At 42.4% G+C, this 18,727-nt stretch overlaps 2 protein-coding genes across 9 annotated transcripts in view; one reads left to right on the top strand and one right to left on the bottom strand.

Annotated features, from left to right (window-relative positions):
- The first annotated feature begins 2,108 nt into the window (after nt 1-2,108).
- On the top strand, nt 2,109-5,846 carry LOC125300619. The gene is made up of 7 exons (XM_048252672.1): nt 2,109-2,825; nt 3,264-3,593; nt 3,971-4,297; nt 4,414-4,837; nt 5,205-5,299; nt 5,446-5,495; nt 5,634-5,846. The coding sequence occupies exons 1-7, from the start codon at nt 2,777-2,779 to the stop codon at nt 5,727-5,729; spliced, it is 1,371 nt and encodes a 456-aa protein (XP_048108629.1). The 5' UTR covers nt 2,109-2,776; the 3' UTR covers nt 5,730-5,846.
- Nucleotides 5,847-8,110: 2,264 nt separating this feature from the next.
- Nucleotides 8,111-18,727, bottom strand: part of rabgap1l (RAB GTPase activating protein 1-like) — an 88,677-nt gene continuing 78,060 nt past the window's right edge. For 4 of the 8 annotated variants that reach the window (XM_048253239.1, XM_048253240.1, XM_048253237.1 and 1 more), the window contains exons 20-26: nt 14,527-14,619; nt 11,512-11,622; nt 11,286-11,390; nt 10,953-11,036; nt 10,641-10,712; nt 8,773-8,970; nt 8,111-8,286 (exon numbers count right to left, since the gene is read on the bottom strand). In XM_048253239.1, coding sequence (XP_048109196.1) covers nt 8,155-8,286; nt 8,773-8,970; nt 10,641-10,712; nt 10,953-11,036; nt 11,286-11,390; nt 11,512-11,622; nt 14,527-14,619 — 795 coding nt within the window. In that variant the 3' untranslated portion in view covers nt 8,111-8,154. Of the gene's footprint in view, nt 8,287-8,772; nt 8,971-10,640; nt 10,713-10,952; nt 11,037-11,285; nt 11,391-11,511; nt 11,623-13,875; nt 14,413-14,526; nt 14,620-18,727 lie in introns of those variants that run through there. The other 4 variants (XM_048253242.1, XM_048253244.1, XM_048253245.1 and 1 more) reach the window with 4 other exon arrangements.

Below are 18,727 nucleotides of genomic sequence, written 5' to 3'. Positions count from 1 at the left end.
AACTGCACCAAATTTTATTTGTATGATTGACCTGGCATTCTCTGGGGGTATGCCACGTTTCGTAGAATTGCATCCATGGGGGGGTCTTAAAAAAAATAGATTATGTGTACATTTAGCGACTGTACACTCATTGGCCTGTAGATGGCGGTGCACACATATACACATGCGCACACACACAGGCACCCACATACTATCGGTATTAGAACGGCCGATACATAATTACAAATTCAGTAGGATTAAAAGAAAGCCAAAATATATATTCATCATCATCATCATCATGGCTGCATTTCCAGTATTGGCGATAAGTAGTCGTTTGTCCACTAGATGGCGCATCGTTGCAGTGAGACGTAATTTTGTTGGAAGTTAAACGTGGGTTTACAAGGACTATAGTTTACCGCAGAGAACGTCTAATAAGGATAGGATGATGTTCACATGAAATGTAATTCCCATTTCTTCTTGAAGCCGAAATAAATCTGAGGATGTTTATCGGACATGCTTGGTTTTACTGCAGGCAATGCGTTAATCTTATAATATCAATAAGGACCTAGGTAATGTTACCGTTAAGCGTTGGTTGAGTGATGGAGGCCAATTTGATTGATTGCATTTGTAGAAAACTATAAATGCGGTTATATAAAGCAAATTGATAGCAGCACTGTAATTGTATCTTTCGACTGTCATTTGTTGCATGTGCTACAAAAATCATTCTGTGCAATGGAAGATTTACCAACGTTACACCGATCTGATACAGTTTTGCCTATACATGCGTGAGACTGAGACGCCTGTTTATTTTGTTTTAAGTGCGTGCAGGGTGTGAGAGGGGAATCGATGTGCTTTGATTCCAGCTTGGTAGTTGTAGTCTGTGAAATTAAAAAGCATGTGTGTGAAGTATCCAAACAATGACACCTTCATTTCATTATGGCTGCTTTAGCAACACACCTTAAGCTACTGTGTAGTGGGTCCCATTTAGAAGTGGCTACTTCATTCGCGCTTTCCTTGACTCATGGAGCTACGTGAATTTTATTACAACTTTTCGCCACGATATGGCAGTTTAAGTCCGCTTGATACTGTAAGGCGTAAGCCAGCATAGCCTATTGACAATTTATGTTGTAAATAGGCCTACCTTATAAGCCTACCTGTAGCTTAGGGAAGCTAACAGCTTTCTATTAGGATCTAGTGTGTTGGTTACAGTTTTGTCATAACTCCCTGATGCATTTTTGCATTTAGAATAGCCAGAGCGTGAACAATGTCGGGTGCCTATAGACTAGGCTTGGTGAACCCAGCCTGATCTGCCCGCTATTTATTTTTTGATTTCTTAAAAGATTGAGGTTGGTCTGGTGAAAGCCAGACTAGCCATGGACCTCAGTTACACAATGCAAGGGAACATGAATCAGCCTATATTTGCACGAACAAAAACGGACAACAGCTCTTCAACTTTGGCCCGTTAAAATGTGTATGAACAGTCTAGCGACGCATTTCATCAAGGCCCATTTGGAAATGTCAGTTATGTGCACCACTAGATGTAAAACAGCATTTCGTTTCAGACTACTGTTACTTAATTTGTGCATTAACAATAACGTTTCAGACTACTGTTACTTAATTTGTGCATTGACAATAAAGTATTACATGAACTAAAGATGACTAAAATCTTATGTAGAAGAAGAAATATTCACAAACAATCCATCCATCCAAAAATGACCTTTGTGTTTGATAGCTGTTGAAAACGGCACGGAACTGATAGAGATGTTTTTGTTTATAAATAAATAAATAAATAACATTATGCTGATACCTTTTGCTTTTCCCAAATACAATGTAGCCTACAGGTGTAAGTGACCTTTCATCAATCCATTTGCAATGGATGAACTGTGATGAACTGCCCTACTTGTGATTGTTTAGAGATGTTAAAGGTTTTATAACAATGCTACATCTTCTTTGGCTATTCTACAATCTATTTACCTTTTCAGCACCAGTAGGCTACTCTCTGTGCAGCCGCACACACACACTCAGGCATGCCAAACAAGCATACACAAAAGTTTCAAGAGTGGGGGATGGAGTAAAATATGGAGACAAATTGAAGTGTGATTTATTTTCGCGGAACGGATGTACAGGACTGAGCGGCGGTCATATTTTGTACCGCTATGCGGTACATCTAGGTGATGTAGAATCACATGGCACTGCCTCATGCTAGTACGAAAAAAACATGTAGCTTTTGTCTTACTCACAAACATGTAGCTTTTGTCTTTAGTTCTTGCAATGTTCCTTTCCCAGGAGGACACAGTTAAAATCCTACCGTCCATGAGAATGACCAGTATTTTTTTTTTACTATTATTTTTTTAAATTAAATTAAGTTTAGAAATATAATTGTCATAGAGATTTAAACAAGGGAAGGTTGGACATAAAAAGGGATTTACATTTTTTTATTGGATTTATCAGTTCATCAATGTATTCTGAGACCATGTCCATTTCACTATTTGTATTTAAATACTGCTCTACTTGTTGACCCAGCACAAAGCTTTTCACTATTAATTGCATCACTTCTGGCCAGGGAAAGTCCGATTTTGCAATAGAGGCTGATGGCAAAACAAGCGATTGTGTTGGACACTCATTGTAAAAATCAAGGAAGTGAGACTGGCAAGAGGATAAACGTCCGGAAATCTTGCTCTGTTGCTTAGACAACCTCAGCCATATCAGTGAGACCTCAATCACAATCTCTCTCTCAAACACAAACAGGAAGCAGAACAGTTTTTCCAGGTAGAGCGCAGACAAAAAATTGGAAGGAATGTTGTTTTTTAGGATAGCCCTTTTCATACTGCTCCATGGATTTCAAGGTAAGACATGTATTTTGCTTTACAATTTGATCATGGTGACATTTTCAGAAGTTACCGTGCTCTTACAGTGATTCATGTGAAAATGAAGAGAAAAAGACAAACAAATAACAATCAGAGGTTGTAAAGCCTTAACATTATCTATATCTTATTTGATGTATATCTTAACTTAAGTTATTTTTTGTGAAGTGACAAGAATTTACAAAGGTCAGTGTGCAAATGTGCAAATGTGCATTTTACATGTGAGATGTGTTGAAATGTCAATTCCTGCTATTGGACAGCTTCTGCCAAGGCATGTCTGTTAGCGGTATGAGGTAGTCGTATTCATTCTGTTTATCACAGCTCTTGGTTTCATATATTTCAAGCTGCAGGTGAGAATGTCTTCTTGTTGAATTCTGACTTATCAGTCCTTGCATCTTCACTGGCATCATGTCGTTATAGGTGGAAACAGTCTCTGGACAGTATCCAAGGTGGCAGTGCAGAAGGGGGGTTCTATCACTATCCCATGTCACTACTACAGGACGTACCGGACTAATGTGAAGTACTGGTGCAAGGGCCGCAGTTGGGTTTTCTGTAGAGAGATTGCCCGCACCACCTCAAAATCCAGGACAGAGGGGGTGTTCATTACAGACTATCCATCTGAGCAGGTTTTCACCTTAACAAAAACAAACCTTGATGTGAAGGACACTGACCGCTACTGGTGTGCCATTAAAATGAGTGGGTTCAGCTCTCAGACTCTCAGAACGTCTCTGGAGCTTCAGGTGACTGAAGGTAGGTGCAGTTGGACTGTAACATTAATAATGATGAGGATGGGCCAAAGGAAAGCATATACTGGATGTGTAGAGGAAATAAGGTGGGCTGGCAGCTGATTCAGTTTTAGTTGGGGCAATGGCTTACATTGAAATGCATGGTGTTCTAGTTGTAGGCACAAAAAGTGTATTATTTTGGTGTAGTTTTTTGTTAATAAAATGATGTATTTCATGACCCTATCTACAAAACAAAGCTAAGGTAACCATGTGAAGTTTGGGTGAATGTGGATGGAAGGTGAGAACAATTTTTGTCCCCATAGCAATTTTCTGTGGGCCCAAAAGACTCTCAAAAGAGTGTCATTAGATTCCATTCCCATGCAGTTTGCTCATTCATTTCAGATCCTCCAGATTTGTTTGTGATGGATAACAGGGTGTCTGTTGAAGAGGGAGGCAATGTGAGCATCCCCTGTTTGTACCGTGACAGACTAAAGAGTGCTGAGAAGAAGTGGTGTGAGAGTGGAAATCTCCACTCCTGTCGGTCAGCCACATCGCCACCCGAGGAGCCATCTGTCACAATCTCTGATGACGGCAGCGGAGTTTTTACGGTAACTCTGATGAAACTGGAGAGGAAGGATATAGGCTGGTACTGGTGTTCTGCTGGTGACATACAGGCCCCTGTGCATATTAACGTAACAGAAAAACTGGACAGATTTCACAACATTACAGGTGAGCTTGTCATACAGTCGTCATACAATCGACTCTCAAGTAGGATGTATTGCTAATGTGATTTATGTGATTTGTGTGGTGTTGGCTAACTGCACAGCATTTTCCTATTTGAACAGTTACAACATCTGGTGGGGTTTTAGCTTCCTCGTGGGCCCCAGGCGGACAAACTACCCGTGGGCCAACATCAGAAATCACACACCCAATCTCCTCTGCTCTGCCATCATCCCAGCCCACCCAACCTCCCCATGGCACCTCTACTGCCCCTAAGACAACATTTCACTCTCTGCTGACACATAATCCACAAGGAAAGACATCTACAACTGCAGTCACGGACACCACTTCGGGTCAATCAACCAAATATGACCTGACATCTTCTGCAGTACTGACCAGCACAGTCTCAACTACTTCAGCAAATGGGGAGACGTCAGACACATATTCAGCTACAGTAACACCAACAGACGTTGCCCCAAAATGTGCATTTAATAATACGTGTTCGACTGTGCCTTTAAACACCACAGAGGATACCACAATCTACAATAGGTATGACTCAAATTCTGTTAATTCTGTTTTGTGCATGTGCGTGTGTGTGTGTGTGTGTGAGGGGGGCAGTTCAGTGCAATGATAATGTATTAATAACAATATTGAAATTGTAAGATGATAGATGAGCAGAACAGTGTTGATTGACTGTTCAGTGTAAGGGTGGGGGATATTTCTGAGCGTTCAACAGAGTGACTGCTTGGGGGAAGAAACTGTCTTTGTGTCGGCTGGTTTTGGCAAACCCTGTATCGCCTACCAGAGGGAAGGATGTTGAACAGTTTGTGACCAGGATGTGCGGGGTCTGCAGAGTTTTTTTCATGAGTAATGGACTATGAACGCAGTTCCTTACATTTTCTTGGTTGTCTTTCAGGCATCTGATTTGGCAGTCAGCTGCGATTGTCACGGGCATAGTGATGGCAGTGGTGATTATTGTTGGGGCCTCCTTCAATTATTGGTGTCATCACAGTAAGTGTGTTTGTGTGCAGTATCACATGAAGTATACCTCTTTCATATCTTACATGCATAGGCACATGAAAGATCCTGTTGTCTTTTAATTTCTTATTTTGGAGACAGTTAATCCCAACTACAAAACCGTCTTTTTCCATTTGCAGAGCGACGTCACATCAGAATAGAACTGGATGACATGACACAACAGCTTAATGCGAGTCTGGTGGAACGTTTAAAATATGGACAATTGAGCTAAAGAACCATATTTTGCTCTAAAATGACTTTCTTGAAAATAAGCAGGGGCCTGAGAGTGTAGTGTACAGTGACTGACCTATCCCTTGGTGTCTTACAGATGGAGGAGGATTTGGAGGACGACGTTGGAAATGACTGGCCTCGCTCGTGTCTTCTGTACCATAGTGAAGACCCTGAAAGTGAGGGAGCACTGTAGCTGAATACAGTCCATCTGCCATTCTCTTTATTTGAGTATGGGATAGTGTTTGGTCTAACTTATTTTATCATGAAATGTTATTTTGAAAATAAAACAATATATATTTGGGCCAATTTGTACATTTGATCTTGAATTTGTACATTTGATCAGTGCAGTCTGGTGAATCACTAAACAGTTCAGATTAGAGTTCCCTAGCAAACAATGGTCATTCTTATGGTTTGTCTGGGCTTTATAATAACAACCTTGACTAACTCAGATATGACGCATTACAGTATTAACAACAGCAAACAGATATGAGGACAAACAGGTTTATTATTAACTTGTGTCAGGTCGTTATTGTACAGAAAAGAGCATCAGAATTAACATGAATAATGCACAGCCCACAGGTGAGTCTTTTCCACCCTCACATGGCAGCAGAGAAGGTAAGGTGCCCTGGTTCAGCCCTGCAGTTAGTAGCCTCTGCAGCCAACATACTGCACTGAATTCTCAGTCAATATTCCTTCATTATGACGGCTGCATCTCACTTGACAGAAATGTTCAAAGTGAAACATGTACTAACAATGAAGAGATCCTGATCATTTTTATTAAGTACATTTTTCTTCTCCTTTTTTAGACAACAGTATAAATGAATGATAAAATAGTGTTCGACATAGAAGTGATGTTAGTGTACACAAGGCCATGCAGTTATGATAAAATAGGACATTTAAAAAGTCTTGTCTGTACACTGGATGTACTGCATCACTCTGCCAAAGGACCACATAAGTTGCAGAATACTGATTAGAAGAAGTACACACAATGTCCCTCCCTAGTGTTCTCACGCATCCTGGCTAATTGGACATGGCACAGGCATGGGTTTGCTAGCAGGAGAGTTTGGACTTGTGTTGAGAGCAAGCCATCATGCTGCCTCTGCAGCTGTGGTTAATGCCATTTGGAGAGCCGGGGAAGGGGAAGCACTCAGTGAAGAGATCTTGGCACGAGTCTGGACACCCTAATCTCATTCACTCATATACAGAGGGAAACGGTTTCAGACAGGAGAATATTTCAATGGTGAGACATTACATAAATCTTGGGTACCAATATGGTTGACCTGTGATTCAAACACACAAACACACACACACACACACACATACACACATACACAACATCTGGCCAGAGTACTTGTTGGATGTGAAGGTGGACTGGTTTGGATTATGGGAATGACACTGTGAATTTGGAATGTCACTTGGCACGTCCAGTTTTGGAGTCTGGACTGAACATGACCCACTGTGCTTTTGGGTGAATGACATGTTGAAAGACCACATTCAACTTGAAAATAGTAAAAAATAACAAAGCACTTCCTCCAATTTGAATTGTACAAGATTAAAAAAGATCAACATTTAGTTAAACACATTTATATGACAGAACAATTATACTTTATTATACCTATATAGAAAACAAAGAAACTTATTTTTGTCAAATGCAGTATCCCCTTCCACAAAGCATAACTGAGATTACTGTGCTCTACACATTAATGCTCTTGCTGAAAAGGGCGACTGAAACTGCTTGTTATCATGATCCTTACCACAGAGTTCCTTACAAAGAGAAAGATACTTGATCTGCAGTGAATGCACACGTAGCATCATTTCAAAGTAGTGCAGGGTTGATGGAGCAGATCTGCGGATTACCAGTGCTCCCTTCAAAACCTCAAAAACTAGCCAGGATGCTACAAGGAGCCGCCATGTCCTCAGCTAGTCTCCAGTGTAATAAAGAACTGCCTGGAGTCTCCTACGTTCCTGTCCTGATTCAGTGTTGCTAACTGTTGCTAAAGCTCTGGTGCCTTAGTAATGCCATGCGTCCACGTGTGCAAAGCTACAAGCCTCTACTGCTCAAAGCATGTGGTTCATGTTGGGTTGGTAAACACAGCTCTTTCACAATGTCTGTCATGCCATGTTGACATTAATTGTTACGGCTGTAATGGCTTCCCTTTGCACAGGCACTCAGAGAGAGAGAGAGAGAGAGAGAGAGAGACCGAGAGAGAAAGAGAGTAAATCAAACGGGATGAGCACGAGATGACGCTGCCATTTAAGGCACTACCTCCAATGTTGCCCCCACCCCAATGTGTGTGCCCACGGCTGAATCTCACATGGGTGTGCAAAGTGCCATTCCTGTGCAGTGCCACCAGAGGGGGCTCAGGCCACACGGCTCACTGAAACACAGGCCTGTATGAAGAGGCCCCCATCCGCTGGAGAGGGAATACTGCATTTCCAGGGTGGTGGTGGTGATGGTGGTGGTGGGGGAGGTTGTTGCGAAAGGATGTAGTGTTGGTGAGATTGGTCTGTGTACCCACCCTCCCCACCCCACACCCCCCTCACCCAACCCCACCCCTCTCAGAGCAGCCTTCCCTCCCCATGGTTTGACTGACCCCCCATCCCGCCCCACTACCCTGCTAGCCCTCTTTTGGTGAGGGAGGGGTCTGGTTGCTGGAGGATGTCTTTAGGGAGCCCAGGGTTTTGCTGAACCAGGAGTTCTTGGCTGCCTGCACCTCAGTCATTAGGACCCCTCTCTGATGCTCCAGTTCCTGAGGACAGGGACAGATGGAGAGAGAGAGAGAGAGAGAGAGAGAGAGAATGAAAGAGGGAGAGAAGATTAGATGTTAATGATACTGTGTGGGCCTCCACTCATAATTACAGCCTTAATGCAATAATCTGTTCAGCTACATGATGATGTATCATTATCCATACCCATGACCTATGATGCATTGCTCAAATGTTTAGTGTGTTTACTTTATATTTCATTAGCAACAAACCATGATATGCTGAAATAGTGACAAATATGAATCTGGAATCTCAAATATAAAATATAAATTGTGATGTCACAAGTGGCTTGTACATGCAGACTCTGTTATTTGAGAGTGACTAACTCTGTTATCTATTTTGTCAAGGAAGTGTGGAACCTTTTCAGTTGGTAGCATTGAAAAGGAAAGAATGACAGACAAAAAATAAAGCAACTCTACGAGTGATAATGAATGAGTGATAAGAAGCTGGACATGTGCGTCAGGCCTGACCTGGATCTTGCACTTGGCCTCCACCAGCTGCAACTTGGTCTGGGCCAGCTCTAGCTCCAGCTCCCTCAGCTGGGCCTTCAGAGAGTCCTTCTCCTCGTCCTGCTCCAACGGCTGGCTGTCCCGCGACATGGCCGGCATCTGCAGAGGCCCGTCCTTACTGAACACCTCCCGACAGCGTTCGCACGGCATCACCTTACTCTACACAAACCCACAACACAACACAAATTTGATTTTACACATTTTGAGTAGGCCTAAACTGTTCGCCAAAGGCCATTATCTCTGGCCCCAGCTTGATAAAAACAAAATTATAAACATCTGAATTATAATTCCCCCTTCACCCAAATACAGTAATGAAGGTGAAAGGAAGTTATTAAGCCTTAATGGTGCTTCCTAAAGGGGGTATTGTCAAAGCTGCTACTACTAATACTAAAAATACAGCATGAAGAAAGTCAAGGACATGCATGCCAGCTTCCGCTCATCCCAGTATTAAAGTAAATCTGGTCTTAAATGAAAATGTATTGGCTGTGTTATTTCTTTTTTTTGTGGGATGTCCAATTTATATGTAGAAATGCACATTTGCAAAGGTGACTTAGTATGTTGTCGTAAAAGTGTCTCTCCTTTTGATTTTGCACTGCCAATGTGGCTCTTGTGGAAAAAAAATAGTGAGGATCACTGCTCTACACAAACCCACAACACAACACAATGTTCACACAATGTTTACACAACACCTTACTCTACACAAACCCAGAACCCAACACGATGTTTACACATCACCTTACTCTACACAAACCCACAACACAACACAATGATTACACAACACTGGAATGAACACTAATCAGCCTGAGGGCTATTTCACAAAGGCAGAATTAAGAAATCCGAGATAGGTGATAAAATGAGGCTTGACAGCGTTGTCTGGTCATCCTAGCTCAACACGTTTCATTAACACCAATCCAGGATGAGTAGGAGCGACTATGTCAAGCCAGGTGTAAATAATTCAGGATATATGTGCATTCTTGTTTTTTCTCCAAAAACCCCATGGTTGTAATAAAAAAGACGCAGAAAACAGCGTCATTCACACCGCCATAAACAACCGCTTTTGATACAGACTAACAACGATGTTAAGTTTTTCTTTTTTGATCGGGGAAACACGGCTGTTTCTGTAAAACAGCGAGAGTGGGCGTGGTGGGCAAAAATACACACAGCAGCCTATGACTATACGCATGTATATTGTCTTTATAAGTGAATTTGTTGAAAAATTGCCCTACCAGGAACTACTACAGTACAGTAGGCTATTCATCAAACGTCTATCAACAAAAGAAGCCATATGGTATTAGGCAGACAATCTGTTGTGTTTTGAGAGCAAATACATTTAGCAAATAGTATACAAATGAAATAAAGTTCTTAAAAAAAATCACATGGAGGTCTAATTTGAATGACTGAACCAATAAGAAAACATAATAAACATTAGAATGAACTAAACCTGGCTGTTAGCTAGGTTAGGTGCACAGAATAAATCCCATGGTAACTTATGTGCCATCTCTTTTGTGAAACGAAGTAAAGGCTAAATTCATCCAGGAATCACCAGGACAACCAAAAATCCCAGCTTAATCCCTTATCTAGGTTTTGTGAAATACCCCTCCAGAGTGCTCATCCACACCACAGAAAACAGACAAACAAACAATAATGATAATGTTATAAGCCAATGCCCAAGCTTTTTTTTTTAAATGGAAAAACAATATTTAGGGATGTTACTTGCTCAATAGCAACAAAATGTCCTATCAGGAGTAGTAGAGAATATAGCATGCGAACAGTAATTCAAATTCATATGGATTGTAGTTGTTCTTTAGTGGTTCTGTAGTGTCTCTCACCTTCACAATATCCAGCTCCTCTTTAGTGGCAGCCTGCTGCTTCTCCAGCCTGGTGCTGAGCTGGGAGCAGATCTACATCAACAGCAACAGAGAACACACAAGCTCAGCTAGCACTACCGCCTATTGCATTGTGAACACTGGGCTCAGGGCCCAAGCACAAGCCTGGGACTGATGGCTGGGCATGGCAGATAGTGCCCTGTCCTGAAAGCCCATGGCATCAAGTCCAGTCAAGTAAAGGTTTTAATGTTTTGAACACAGTACTAGATAAATGACTGAGTCCTGCAGTGGAGCGGTAGTGGGGGTGGGGGGTACCTGTTTGTACTCAGCGATGATGGCGGTGGTCTTCTTGATCTCAGACTCGGCTTTCTCCAGCTCCCTCCGGAAAACCTCCTTCAGCTGAACACAAGAAAAACAGAGATTCAGATACATCCAACAGACACTGTTAAGAAGGTTATAATAATAAATAATTTTAGACAACATTGGCAATATTATAATGAATACTGCAATTATACAGTATCAATTAACAGACACAATGTTACTGGACCAAGAGTCATACTGTATACACACAGCAACATATGCTACTTCCATCTCAAACTTCTCATAAACAGTTGTGAAAATTCCTATCTTCCTCTAAATCTGTGTGACCTGTGCAGTCTCCTCCTCTTGTCTCCTCTTCTCCTCCTCTGTCTCCACCAGACGCTGTTTGGTATTCAACAGCTCCTTGTTCAGAGCATCCGCCTTGTCCTCTGCCTGGGGACCAAGGACACACAGAGTGAAACACACAGAGCACATCCAGCTGAAGGATACCCAGGGCTGAGAGAGAAACACACATCTGGCTCATTTAGAGTTGGGGCTCGGGGGGTGAGCTCACCTGGTCCAGGTCGTTTCTCAGGGCGATCTTACTGGTGACCAGCTCGTGTGCGAGGTCATCATTCTCCTGTTCCAAACGCATGCTGGCTTCCTGTAGCCGGCGATTCTCTCTCTGCAGGAGAGAACACAGACGCACACACACACACATGCGCACACACACATGCGCACACACACACACACACACACACACACACACACACAAACAATACAGTGAAAAAGGTGACTTAATATGATGGGCTGTAAGTAATGATGCATTATAAATAGCAAATGACAATTCAAACGAGAGAGAGAGAGAAACTGCATAGCTTGTTGAGCTGGCTTTGCAAAAGCTGCTAAGATTTACTCTCTCTCCAAGATGCACACAAACATTATTGCATACTGAAAACAATCAAGCAACTACATTCCATCCGTTTGGGCACTCTTGTAACACTGGATAAGTCCCAGTGCTAAGTTTAGCAAATCAACACTTCTTCCTTTTAATCTCTATTTTGATTCACATCAAAGATGTGAACCATGTTCATTACCACCACACATAATGATGCTTGGTTAAACAGACCCCAAATCAGTCTTTTAGAATAGGATGAAGTAATGAATAGAATTTAGCCCAAATTGTGGAATTAACAAAATAATGCTTATAGCAGCCTTCCCTGGCACAGAAAACAGGCAAACTGACGGAATCATAATGATGGTTGGCTGCCACCGCTGAACGTCTCTGCTTTAACCACTAAACACTCAGGCCAGTCTGTGTGAATATTTGAAATCAGAGAGCAAAGTAAGCTACAGTATGGGGCTATTAACTACACACTACAAGTTCTCCAACTCTGCAAGGTGGGGCACAGCAATCAGTACAATACAGTTACAACGCCATGAAGGGATGTAAAAAGCGCATTGCTGTTGAGCAGACAAAACGTGATGATGCCTCACCATCCTTTGTGACTACAAGGTCGATGGGTTCAGAATGTTTAGCCCCCGCATCCCAGAACGGGTAATGTTACTCTGGCTTTTCTACGCTTCGTGGTCAAGCAACAGGTCTTGTGACAGGGAGGTTTCCTGGCCTCCTCTGATACTAATGGCCTCACATGACACACAGACACTCTCAGTCAGGAAGAGGAAAAGCCAGGTCATCTGACTCCCATTTCCCCATGGAGCTAATGTCACGCCTGCAGTGAGGCTGTGGGTAGAGGACAGGGTGACAAGCTCAGAACTAGCCTAGCCCTCCCTGAAGCCCATGTAAGAGTTACACTGCTCCTGGAGTATAGAGTTCTGCTGTGCAAATGTCAGACCATGATGATGATGATGAACAGCAAGCTAAAAAGATGGAAAAAGAACAGAATAGACTAGGGGTCAGAGAGAGAGAGAGAGAGAGAGAGAGAGAGAGAGAGGTAACACTTTACTTGGATAGTCCGCCCAGAGAGACTTTACAGATCATCTGTTGAGATTCAGTTCAGTATGTAAAATTGTTGTACAACTGAACAGCACCTTAACCATACCAAACCCCTAACCCTAACATTAACCATAAAATGCAGTTAACAGAATGTCAACAGATAGTTGTTGATGATCTGAGCATCTGCAGATAGTCTAAAGGGGACTATCCAAGTCAAGTGTGACCAAGATTCCAGCAAGCAGCACAGCTGTAAATATACTAAGACTCTGGCTTACCTCCTAGACTGACAGTTATTATCACCTGTAGAGCATCCCTCTCTTGTCTTTTACCACAAACAGACACACACACATGCACAAACACACTCCTGCCACAGTTAGGGATCCCTGCCCCTTCATCAACTCTGCCAAACATTTAGCTTCCACCTTGAGCTGGAAATACACCTTCCACCATCTCCCCTTCTGATTGGCCACATGTGAGGGCTGTGGGTCAGATGAGGGGAGGAAGTGGATGACTAGCCTGAATACAGAGTCGGAGTAAAACAGGAAGTCATCTGCTCTGTGCTGTGCAGAGTGCAGCAGGTTCAGCATCGGCTATTTTAATTGTGTTTTTTCCCCCCTGAGAATTAAGCTCTCCCTTCATAAGACACATGCATGCAGAGTGGGACAAGCAGACAATGTGACGAATACATAAAAACAGAATTCTTCCTCAAAACAATGTTCAATGGACAAGATAACTTTATAGCAGCTTAAGTGAAATACATGTGTGAATGTGAACAAGGATTATTCTAGCTGAACACCTCTAGCTGAACCCTAAACCCAAAATAAACCCTAACACAAAATAAAATTTACAGACAAAAACACATTTTTGAAGATCATACATTTAGTGATTTAATAAGCTACTCTACCAATAAGCAACTCTACAATAAGACCTAACTACAGATAATATTTCAAAAAGGACTTTATTTCAACAGAATATAAAAATAAAATAAATATCAAAGCATGAAAACGAACAAAGTAAAACGTATGCAATGAACACAATGCTTTCATAGCAACAGCATAAAAAAGTGCTTTGTTTATATCAAAATCTAATCGGTAAGAAAAATGACAAAAACATCCACATAAATGTAAAAAAGGAAACTTAACCTCAGTTCCTCAGCTGCTCTTTGAAGTTGAACTTAACTTATCAATCATTCTAAAAAAAACAACATGCATACACAAACTCAACTTACAAAAACAACAAATAAATCACATCTATCATTGTGAGGTACACAGACACGTCCACGTAGCTGCTTCCACTACACTTTTGACATAATAATAAATTCTGTAAAACAGCTTGAGGAAAATAAGGCTTTAAGGCAGATCACGCTTTCTCTGATATTACGTAGGTAAGGTCATGGCCTCTGTTCCATTACTGTAAGGTCACAACCTTTGACCTTGACTAAGAGGGTCTCTTTCTGGCACTCTCTTTCCTTTGAGAGCATGCTGGAGCGGGGCGTGGAGAGCTCTACACAGACCTGAACTGGGACAGGACAACAAGACGGAAGTGAATGCGAGGGCAATGCACCCTGGGAGGGCAGGAGTGCAGCTGGAGGGGTGACAGGGAGTGAGGGGAGGTGGGCTGTGGGGGACTCACCTGATACCTGTCGATGGGATCCTCCTGTTGCAGCTGGCTCTCTCGCAGAGACTGGTACTCCTTCTCAAACTTCTTCAGCTTCTTGGTTGGCACCTGAGAAATGAGGCAGACAAGAGGGACATACGTATAGTAATTCCAGTGCATATACAGTACGTGTGTGTGTGTGTGTGTGTGTGTGTGTACCACTATTACCTGTGTTCAAAATGACTAGTTAAAATAGGTTTTGAATCTGTTTATGTAATGCAATTGTCAAAGCAACTGATCAACTTCACAGTGTCACAAACAAGAGGTGTAATGCCATGGACCACTGAAGCCCATGAGAGCAACCCTAATGTTTCCCAGAAAGGGGAAATGACATGCAACATTACAACTGTTACTGGGTGATAAGACACATTTTAGCCACTAGTTGGTGACACAAGCTGCACTACTGAATTGAGCCTCGTCATGACGGGCTGGCTAGTTAAGGATTAGATAACCCCATGCCGGATGCCAGAAGGAGTGTGTGTGTGTGTGTGTGTGTGTGTGTGTGTGTGTGTGTGTGTGTGTGTATGTATGTATGTATGTATGTGTTCGTGTGTGCTGCTCTCATGTTAAACTAATGAAACTTTATGAGACACTTTCATGAATCTATTAGGAGGACTAATGTCATCAGCTGAAGCATGAGGAGAAGCTGAGGCCAAAGCCTTCATGTTTATGGAGTCTGTTGGCTCACATGTACGCAGCCTTCTATTGTTCCTCAGGAATCAAAGCTGAGGCACGGGTGTGGCACAGCTGGTATAGGTACACATCTTATAAAACAAACAGGCCCTGATTCCATACAGGCTGGCAGACCGAGGAAAAGCCATGCTGGGTGTGAACCTGCATTATATCTACATGCATGTCTGTATTCACACTGAATAAAAATGATCTGAGAAGAAAGAATAGCAAATTATGACACAAATAGGAGAAAATGACAACAAATCAATTGAATAAGAGGACGAAAAGATCACCACCTCTGAAAGAAGCACATCTTCGACAGACACAAAACACACAACACAGCTGATCACCAAACATTCTCGCCCAATCACCACCCTGGCTACTAAGCACTGACAGGAAGGAGGTTGTTGCCATGGCAGCAGTGGAGTTGCTAAGGTGAGGAGAGAAAGGCTGCTCATCTCTGCTGGTGACAGCAAGTCATGGAGGCAATGCCTCACACTCAATCAGCCTTCAGATTATTCTCTGCCAGACTCTGTGTCAAGCTGCTGTCAAGACAAATAGCAGGACACACACACACACACACACACACACACACACACACGCCTTCCTCATGGCCAACTGTACTGAGTGTGATGTAATCCCTAATCAGCACAAGGTGTACAGCAGAAACAGCTTGTTTCACAGAACAGCTGAGAAACAGAGACAAAGATGAGAATAGTGGAGTAGTACAGTATTACTCTGACCCTTCACAGTTCATGAAAAAACAAACACCCACACACACCGCCACACAACCATTCAATTTCACTATTGTCCTTGGTGGTCAGTTCCAGAGCACACACTAAGTACTACACATGGCCTACATAGAAGAAAGCCTTGCTTTGGGACCATCCAGCTGTGTCAGCTCATCATATGAGTCTGAATCCCATGTGTTGGAGTGCTTTTGCTTGTGTGTTGCAAGCGTTGAGAGTGTGTATTGCAAATGGGGAATCTGTGCTAGGAGTTGTGCTTCAGAAAGCACACCTTCACCACCAAGCCTTCACTGTTCCCCCGCAAGACAGCCGTGGCCCAGAGAGCATGTCTACAGTGTCAGTGTTCCTACCACACAACAGGGTATTGTCTTTCTAGCCTGAGTGTCCACACCGCCCTCCCTCAGAATGCTTTCCAGGTCTGGGAGGCCTCTGGAGGGAGGGGAGGGGGGTGTTCCCATGGAGATGGACCTATGTGGGGCAACCTAATGAGAACCTTTGGGATATCATGTGCTCTTCTCAGTATCACCTGGTCTACCTGTCCACATATTTGCTTGTGTTTACTTCGACATAAAACATTCAGCTGTGCACAAATGCACAACTGTATTCTGAGAGTAAAGTTTCAGGGTGCAACTTTGCTACTGTGGATGTCACTGATCTCTTTCTTGCCTGCTTCTGTCATTTTCTTGCTCACTGACTTGACACCATCTTGCTTTCTTGTTGTGTGCATGGATACGGCTAGTGGAAGCACTCAGGTGAAAGACAAGGAGGATCACTCTGGAGACACTCAACTATTAGAACACACACTGCACTACTGTCCTTGTCCTCTTCTCTGTCCGCAGTCTCCCCATACACACTGCGGTGTGTGGATGTGTGTGTGTGTGTGTGTATCTGTGTGTGTGTGTGTGTGTGTGTGTGTGTGTGTGTGTGTGTGTGTGTAAGAAGTAAACAGCGTAGTGCAGGTGCATTTGGAATGGAATAGAATGCAAGACAGAGAGAACAAGAGAGAAAGAGAAAGAGAGAGACAGAGAGAGTATGCATTTGCATGCATACACAGAGAATATGTGTGCGAATATGAATATGTTAGAGAGAATACCTGCAGACGGATTTACAGCGCACTGATGACGTGTAATAATATTTATGTTTTTTCTATTGTCCCTGTGAATGCTTTGGCAATGCAGCATGATTTGTCATGCCAGTAAAGCATATCTGAAATTAATTGAATTTAAGAGAGATGGAGAGAGAGAGAGAGAGAGAGAGAGACAGATAGAGAGAGAGACAGATAGAGAATGCAGGATTCTTAGAAGATCTGCCGAAAAGTTAAGCTTGCAATATCCACCCAATATTCATTAAAATCCAACAAAGTACATTGTTCAAAACAAAGTTTCTCAGTGCCATGGATAGTGGATATGCTTGAGTACATGCCGTTTGAAGTGTGGACAGAATGTTCTGTGTCCTGCGCTATTCTCATGGGCTACCTTGGCGGCTCTTGGCCAGTGCCTGCTCACTCACAGCACCATGCTGTTCCGAAACAAGCTGCAACTTCAAGCTGTCAATGTGTTTGTGTGTGTGTGTTTGTGTGTGTGTGTCTGTATGTGTGTGTGTGTGTGTGTGAGTGTGAGAGTGTGTGTGAGAGAGAGAAAGAGAAACTGTTCTGTTACAGGAAATACTGTGCAATCACATATAGATGCACTTTGTGTGTGTGTGTGTGTGTGTGTTAGGGGGCACTGGGTACACAGTGTCAACACTTGGCTCCCAGTGATACACGACACTACCATAACACCAACACAATCCTCTGAGTCAACAAATTCTGTCTTTTATTGCGCTTCCAAGACCAGAATAGATCAGAGCAGATCACTGAAAGGAACACGAAAACTTATATTTTTTCTCATCCCTCAGTTCCAAAATTCTACCTCAAAGCTCATGTTCCCTCCAACCCCCCACTCACAAGAAACCCAAAGCATCACCACTTCCTACTCTGTGGCTTCACAAGCTGTAGGTGGCAAACGTCATTCTGTCAGTAGCTTTCATCAACTTTTCCGTCTCTACAACATCAAACACACAAACGCTTCATGTGTACACAGCCTCACTGTCATTGTGTGTTTGCATACTACAGAAAGTTTTAAAATGGCTTATTATAAGCGCAAACACAGAAAGCATCATTTTAAGATATTTTAGCATAATTTTAGCAACATAATATGTTTCACAGAAATGTTGTCAGTGTTCACTTCACTGCATTACAAAACATCACTGCCCGTAACTACAGATTGTTTGTCCACAAACTAGAAGATTGAGTGCTGCTGTTGAGGCTGGGGGTGCAGGGATCTCTCCTGGTACAAGTGAAATGCATCAGACTGAGCTGATGTCAGAATTAACTCTGTGAGCTTCAGTAGGGAAATCAATGACATTCCAAACGCTGCCTGCTTATGTTTCAGTCATTTATTACTGAACACGATACAATTGGGCTCTGCCCTTCCCAGTGTAGAATCAGTCATGTGTTTCTGACCAACTAGCAACATGCACAGCATAATTGCTCTATTACCACATTATAAAGAAAATATTTTATGTTACACAATCTAAAACACACACAAAAAAAACTTAAAAACCTTAAAAGCAATGAAAAAAAATGTAATGGCACGACTACTTCTAATCACAATCAAGTTGAATTCCTATAGCCAAAAACATAAGAAAATTAATCAATAACTTTCTTCACTCCTTTGTGTACATAATATGTAATGTGCGCTTGTGTGTGTACAGTA

Source organism: Alosa alosa, chromosome 9 (genome assembly GCF_017589495.1).
Source record: "Alosa alosa isolate M-15738 ecotype Scorff River chromosome 9, AALO_Geno_1.1, whole genome shotgun sequence".
Taxonomy (NCBI): Eukaryota; Metazoa; Chordata; class Actinopteri; order Clupeiformes; family Clupeidae; genus Alosa; species Alosa alosa.
Note: the sequence above shows the minus strand (reverse complement) of the source record. Positions and strands in the feature narration are given on the sequence as shown.